The sequence below is a fragment of the Montipora foliosa genome, chromosome 10 (genome assembly GCF_036669935.1).
Source record: "Montipora foliosa isolate CH-2021 chromosome 10, ASM3666993v2, whole genome shotgun sequence".
NCBI classification, from domain to species: domain Eukaryota; kingdom Metazoa; phylum Cnidaria; class Anthozoa; order Scleractinia; family Acroporidae; genus Montipora; species Montipora foliosa.
Genome location: NC_090878.1, coordinates 11,834,887 through 11,842,386, shown reverse-complemented (window position 1 = coordinate 11,842,386; position 7,500 = coordinate 11,834,887). Strand labels below are relative to the sequence as shown.

Below are 7,500 nucleotides of genomic sequence, written 5' to 3'. Positions count from 1 at the left end.
ATCGGCAACATGTTCAGTGTGAAGGATCCTGTCCCTAGTGGGCTCCGTGCGGGTGTGGTATACAAGTGTTTTTGAGGGGTTGTAGTGCCTGCTATGTCGGCGAAACTACCCAGCATTTTTCCACGCGCGTACGTGAGCACACTTTCAGTGATAGGACCTCGCACGTCTCCAAACACCGACAGAATTCTGAGCATTGCCGCACTTTGTGCTCTAATGACTGTTTTAGCATCCTAGATCACGCTTCTACCACCTTCCAGCTTAAGATAAAAGAAGCCATTCATATTCAATGGGAGAAACCTACACTTAATCATCAACTTTATCATGTTAATTTAAAACTTTCTTTGTAATCTTTTACATTGTCATGTGTCCTTACAGCTAATTAGCATTTTGGTTCACACTATATATTCAACTCTGTACTTTGTAATTTACCAGTAAACTGAAGATGGCAGAAATTTCTGTCGAAACATGTTTTTAAATTTAAAAAGTGTTGTGTTGTTTTTTAAAATAAGAAGCCAAGGCTGATCACACAATCAGACTCAATCCGCGCAAAACTATTTACATTGCTTGAACATACCATTTAAACATGCGCTAAGTGCAAACACCTTGATTCAATGATCGTCTCTTCATCCAAAATCTATCCCACCAAGAACCACCCAGTCCACTCTCAAAAAGAAGGGGACCAATTAAATATTGTCCTTCAAATAATCACGCTGTCTGAAAGACATTTTCAATAATTTTCGTCAGAGTAGGGCTAAATATAAAGGAGTTTTTGTTGACGTAATGATTTCATAAGTTCTTTGTAAAATTTCAAATTTTCAAAGCATCATTGATCAGAAATTATCTGGTATATCGGGTTCAAATTTTCAGAGATAGCTCATTATGGAACTGAAATTTTAAATGTTCAGTACCTCGTTCTTCGCTGACTGATTAGAAAATGATAAATTAGGACGCCAAAACAGCCATTTGAGGCAGTCAGTGTCTCCTGAAGAAAGGCTTTCAGTTACCTTACGTAGACTGACAACACAGGTGATTCACCACAGTCGGTTGCTTTTACCGTCGTGGTTTGGGAGTACTAGGGAGTTTAAAAACGACGACGGAGACGAATACGACAACTCCACAAAACAATATCATTGGTTAAAAGAGCATAAATAATCGTGCTGCACGTGCAGCACGGATTTTTGCAAGTATCGTAGTGGTGCTCTACATAACGACGACGTGAATTCACCAAATTTGAGGTTTTCGCGACAGCGTTCAATAAATTTTCTCATAAACAGTGTTTATTAAAGAAAATGTATTTAAGTATAACAAAGCTGGAAGTACCATCCGACACACGTTTACAAAAGAAAAAAAAATCCTGGACAAAAGTGGGAGCCGGGGTCCGCTGAGCTGACCCCTAAATCCACCCTTGCGTCTTGATCCAATAGACGATTTGTTACCTCTACCATACATAAATTAGGGGAAACGATCATAGGTGATTCCTGCTCCTGACCGAGCATGAAGGGTAATAAAAGAGGCCACTTTTGTTCGATGGAAGGCTTTGGAACCAACCAATTTTACATGCTTTAGCTCAGTGAACAAACCAACCGAAGCGGAAGCACCTGTTGGCTGTCAGTTCAATCAAGAGGATGGGGAAAACTAGCTGAGAACATCAGCGTTGAATTGCCAATCTCGTTCCCAGGCCTTTTAACCATCGAGAGTAGTTGTTGAATAGACCTTTTGGCAGGTACGGCGGCCTTTTTGATTTCTATTGTTTCGAAAGACATTATGGGATGCTCAGGGGGCAAATTTATGTATTCACAACAAACAACTTCATTATAATGGGTTGGTTGCTCAGATAATCCAACCATTCGATGAGATTCACAAAGTACAGGAAGCGCATAACGCATAATAAAAGAAAGATCTTACCAAGCAAAGTAATGATTGTCAACAAAGGGGAATATAGTGCTGTAATTTCTTCCTTTCTGTAAGTGCTGTAACTCCAATACGGAAATGTTCTTCGGACATATAACCAAGAACCATGGGAAACTAGCTGAGAACGTGTTTTGAATTGCGAGAGTGAGAGAACAACCAAAACTTGCTATCTGCTTAAATAACCTGATAACTCAATGGGAATATCCCTGGGGACTACTAAATCCACCTAGAAAATGCCTGATAACAAACCACAAAACCCTTCATATTAGAAGAATTCAAACGCTTACCAATAGGAAATACAATTTACGCACGCGCTGCGGGCCTATTCCCACCACGGACTTACACTCTTACAACCTGGTAATATAGTGAGCGGTGCACTTACAGGTCACTACCACAAAAAGCCGAGAAAACTAAAACATTTCGCAGTTCTTGAAATGCATAAGAATGTGATAGCTTTTCCAAGAATCACCTAAAATGAAAAATCGTCTTGATATCATTTCATTTGTATTTATGTAATAACAGGGTTAATTATGTTGGCTATACTTGCCGACACCTTTTCCAACGCATTGAGGAACACACCTACGTGACGCCCACAATCAGAAGAACAAAGATCTTCAGGAACAATTTACCATTCTTAAGAAATTCCGTGGGAAATTTGAATGCTTAATTTACGAAATGCTCTTTATCCAAGAAAAGAAACCTGAGCTGAACACTCAATCTAACTCGATTAAAGCAAAACTATTTAGTACCTAATTGTTACCCTCTACGTTCCACATTGCAGTGTTTTTAATTACATGCAACGAGATTTTCACACACATTCTTAGTATTTAAAGAACTCACAACAATTTGACTTTCAGTTTTTAGTTTTTACGAGTTTGAAAATGATGAACGAATCCTCGAAACGTCATTCAAAATTATTATCACTAATTTTTACTCTCAATTAATCGAACATAAACTAAAGAAACAGTTATGAGACGAACAGTTTAAGGGCATGGAAGAGGACCTGTCTTGGCCCCTGAATGCACCCCTGTCCACATTATCTCTCCTGGAGCCCATCGTGGATTTTGTAAACAGGGTCTGAGATCAAATCTAAAGGCTTTACCCATTTTAGATATGTCAAATACAAAAGGCTTATTACATGTTTGTGAAATTTCAGTTAAAGCTGTGATTTCCTTGGCCTTGTCGTTACTGTACTTCCAAAATCTCTGCATTAATTCTGGCGAGCTTCCGTGAATACCCATGAAGGAGTCGCATGTGTTGGTCAACTTTTCAAACATCTTTACCTTGTTCGGATTTTTAGGGTGATCAAGCCTTCGATCGTCAAAAGAAATTAAATTGTCGCTTTTATTAAAGACGCTGTTAATCCAAATAGGAATTTGCTGATCCGCGTGTGGATGACAAAGGATTCGCTGAGGGTCTTGAGACAAAAAGCGCACAATGACGTCATGAGTAAATAGCGTCCAAGCTTCGTCCACGTAAATGAGATCTCCAAATTGACAGTGATACCAGCCCCAGCTTAACATCTTGGTAGGCCTGTGGCGTAACTCATATTTGAGCCTCTCAAGGCACACGAAATAGTCATCGTCAAGACGGAGGAAATACGTGAAATTATACTTGACCGCAGCCCACATCATTTGGTAGAGATATCGAAGGCCAAAACTTCGGCCGCCAACAACCGGTTGGAATTCTATGTCTTTGTAAATATGTTTTTCATTAGAAAGTTTCGCCTTATCCTCTTTGGGTATTTGAATGCCGTCAGTGAAAAACTTGCACCGCACCTAAAACAGAGTTATGGATTCAATAAAAGCGAATTCATAGTTCGCCTTGACGCAAAATGCGTTTACTGCCCCGTCTTTTATAGCGAGGCCACTTATTAAAATCTGCCTCGCGTTTACGACGAATCGTCTAAGAAGAAAATTACCATTTTTTCCTCACCTTGTATTTGCCATTATCTTTTAACTATGTCGTCTGTAAGGTGTGCTAATCGTACTGTAGAGGCATATAATATTGAGATAAGCTATTTCCATTTCTATGCTAGACTTTTTGGGCGTTTCGTCGCATTTCGATGCAGCACACCTCTGTTTTGAACATAATGACATCATCGCAAATGCAAAGGAAAAGAACTGAGGCTTACACTTGCCATTTTGCCGTTATGTCGACCGACACTTTGCCGCTTGTTTGAACTTGGCTTGTGATCGGAATATACATTAGAAGTATTTGTTAGGGTTCAGTCAAGAGCTCGACGTCGAACAATCGGTCAAGTTCTCTAATATATCATTTATACAATTTCCCAGCTCAATACAGCGCCGCGAGTACGCTGGTTCTAGTTCGTGCGCGGCTAGGCTCAAATTTCCAGCCGTTCGCGGCTTGTTGCGCCCACGTTACTCTCTCCAATCCAACGATAAATCCGCCATATTGAAATAGTTATCCGAGCAAATTATGCCCCAGATTTTTTCAGGCGATTGTCCTTGATCGATCAAACAAAACAAAGCACACGCCCACTGCTGCAAACCACCAGGGGCTGAAAATCTTAGCCTAATGCGAAGCTTGGGCAAATGTAGTTTGATTTCAGAATCTCTTAAATTTCACGGTGTCCAGGGGAGTGTTTGGTCAAATCTGCACGTACAGAGCTTCTTTTTTGTTTTGGGAGCGCCGTAATATGAAAACCTTCTTTGGCTTCATTGGACTTAGTTAAATTTCAAAAAGAAGGCCAGGGGTTACGTTACGAGTGTAGATCAGTGCTTTTCTAATTGTGATGACCGATAACTTGTACAACTCGAAAGCGGTGCATGGAGGCGGAACCTTATAGGCTCAAACGTTACGAAAGGCAACCTGTTCTCTGCCACATTATTTTCCAGCCAAGAAATACTAACCTCTCCGTGACATTTCGTCCCCCATGTCTGTCTTATTGCATCTCTCCTGTCTCGTCTTGAAGGCGCCGTAGATACAATAATTAGAAGCAGGATGGTTTGTTTTGTCTCGAGCTCTTTCAAATCACTGAATTCCTTTGTTGCAAACATGCAATCACTTCTATTATAATCGACAAAAATTAGCCACAGCATTTAATTATCATTTGGCCACTGTGGGACCAAAACTTTGAATGAGATCAATGGTTGCACACATCTGCATTATATGAGCAAGCCCTCGCCTGATAGCGCTAACTTTGAGTTCACGACGACTAATCGCTCTAAAGTTCTTTCCCTTTTATCTAAACTCAGTAAATTCAAAGCAGCTGGATTGGTTAAGATTTTTGCTAAACTTCTTCGCATTTGCGCCGAGCTAATTGCTGACCCGCTTTGTTTGATTTTTAATACCCTGTAACAACTGGTATTGATCTTTCCTGAAGAAAAAGAAGTGGTCAAAAGTACTTGACTGTACCAGTCTTCAAACAAGGAGACCGGACTGACCTAGACAATTACCGTCCGATTTCTATTGTTCCAGTGGCTGCTAAAGTCTTTGAAAAGGTTATTTATGATCAACTTTTTGCTTTTCTAATGAATAATAATGTACTCTATACTCTCCTCTCACCAGTCAGGCTTCTAGTCGCTCCACTCTACAGTTACTGACACCTGCTGACTCCAGAGCCAGACTAACCGGCCCTAAATCACAGTTATTTAAGGCTAACCGTTTTAAAATGGGTGCTAAGACTTAAATACTATTTATCAAAGCGATTTGAGATAGGTGCTGTGAGGCAACTGACGTATATTATAGATCAGGAGAACGTGAATGCCGTAGTAATTTTGACAGCATTCTGATTTCTAAGTTAACATGCAAAGTTCTACGAAAGCACTGAACTCGAGCACCGGAAACAATGCATCATTAGCAGTGCATTCATTGAGTACTGGTTGGATGAATACTGACGATACTGCCTCCTCTGGAGTGAATTATAATAAACTTTCTTACATCAAATGTAATAATGATAGATTGGCCAGCACTAAACAATGTTCATTTCGTATTCTTAATTGCCGATTTGTTTGTAATAAAACAGATACCATCAAGGATTTTGTAGTGGACAATGACATTGATATCTTAGCTATCACGGAAACCTGGCAACGCCCTAGTAATTTAGACTCACTTGCCATGCTCATTTTAATCATCTATCGTCCACCTTCATCCAGGGGCACCCAACGACCAATTTGTTGTAAAATGTATTATTATACCCCAATTAATGAAAATAAATGTTTTTTAGTCATTTTCAGGTGTTTTTCAGTGTTGCTGGGAAAACATTATGTGTTCCTTTTTCCCAGCAAGACACACAAGAAATTTCCCAGGCAGCTAGATAAAATTGGTTTGTTTCCCAACCAGGAATTCCGCGCGCTTTCAAATCCCTCGATCCAAAACGACCGAACAAATGCGACAAAACCGGACAAAACAGGTTTTTTCCGCAAGCGCAATCACTCTCACCAGCCGTCATATGTTTGGGAGAGGGAAGGGGTTCTTTTTTTTTTAGTCCTCAGTCTTCAGAGTTTCTACAGCCAGCTCGGATTGAAATGCTAGAAAAAGTCAGTAATTCCCAGGCAAAACCTCTGTCGATAACAAAATTTCCCAGCCAGCTCATCGAAACACCTGTATTTTTGCCAGCCAGCAAGATTCCTCTGGGGAACTGATAATGTGAGGAACAGATTCGTTGGGTGCCCCTGTTCATCAAACTGCATTCTGTTTTTGAGTGAATTACATCACGACTCCTGGTGCATTGATGATCACTGGTGATTTCAATTTACATCTAGACGACAAATCTGATCCTACTTGTATCAATTTTCTTCAACTGCTGGAATCTTTTAACTTAAGGCAACATGTTCGTGAGCCTACTCATCGTTCTGGCCATACTCTCGACCTTATAATTACTAGAGAAGATGAGAAAATAATAGGCCCTGTTTCCGTGACAGAGTCAATTATATCGGATCGCAATATCGTCAACTGTAGTCTCAATCTCTTGAAGCCGACCTTAATGAAAAGATGTATCTCTTCACGTAAAATTAAATCAATTGACATTGAACGACTTAAATCAGACATTTGCGATTCGCTTGGCCCTAACACTGATATTTCCATCGATGTGAATGATCTTGTTTCTAGATATTGCTCAAAGTTAACAAGGATTATGGATATCCATGCTCCACTAAAGAAACGTCATGTCCTCACCAGACCTGCGGCGCCATGGTACAATGATGAAATCAAGGATGCAAAGAGATTAAGGCGACGACATGAGAGACGATGGCGTCGATCACGTGACCCTGTCGACCATAGCAACTTTGTAAAGCAATGCCGTGCTGTGACTGACCTTCTTCAATCTTCACGACGATCAGACTACTACACGGATCTTATCAACAGCAAAAGGGATGATTCAAGAAAGATGTTCAGGACCGTTGGAAAATTGTTGCATACCAAACCTGTGACAAATAGCAGTCAATTTCCATCACATAGCTCAATGAAAGACCTAGCTGAGAAATTTATGCATTTCTTTGATGCTAAGGTTAATGCTATCCATCAAGAGTTGATGCTGAAGTATGATGACAACACTTTTATTATTTCTGATGACAATAACATCACCTGTAAATTTGAAGCTTTTATATCTGTCTCTTTGGATACACT

The 7,500-nt window shown here is 40.1% G+C and overlaps 2 protein-coding genes across 2 annotated transcripts in view; one reads left to right on the top strand and one right to left on the bottom strand.

Annotated features, from left to right (window-relative positions):
- Positions 1 to 2,695: 2,695 nt before the first annotated feature.
- LOC137973636 (uncharacterized) lies at positions 2,696 to 4,935 on the bottom strand. The gene is made up of 2 exons (XM_068820483.1): positions 4,785 to 4,935; positions 2,696 to 3,689 (listed from the first exon to the last, which is right to left on the bottom strand). The coding sequence occupies exons 1-2, from the start codon at positions 4,929 to 4,931 to the stop codon at positions 2,895 to 2,897; spliced, it is 942 nt and encodes a 313-aa protein (XP_068676584.1). The 5' UTR covers positions 4,932 to 4,935; the 3' UTR covers positions 2,696 to 2,894.
- Positions 4,936 to 6,607: 1,672 nt separating this feature from the next.
- LOC137972526 (uncharacterized) overlaps positions 6,608 to 7,500 on the top strand; it is a 1,257-nt gene continuing 364 nt past the window's right edge. The window contains exon 1 of the mRNA XM_068819277.1: positions 6,608 to 7,500. This exon is cut by the window's right edge and continues 364 nt beyond it. Within this exon, the coding sequence (XP_068675378.1) occupies positions 6,608 to 7,500 (893 nt within the window).

Excerpts from the sequence above, each read along its gene's own strand:
- LOC137973636 (XM_068820483.1), bottom strand. The coding sequence starts at position 4,931 with ATGTTTGCAACAAAGGAATTCAGTGATTTGAAAGAGCTCGAGACAAAA. Across the intron at positions 3,690-4,784 it reads GGACGAAATGTCACGGAGAG|GTGCGGTGCAAGTTTTTCAC; the intron begins GTTAGTATTTCT and ends ACTCTGTTTTAG.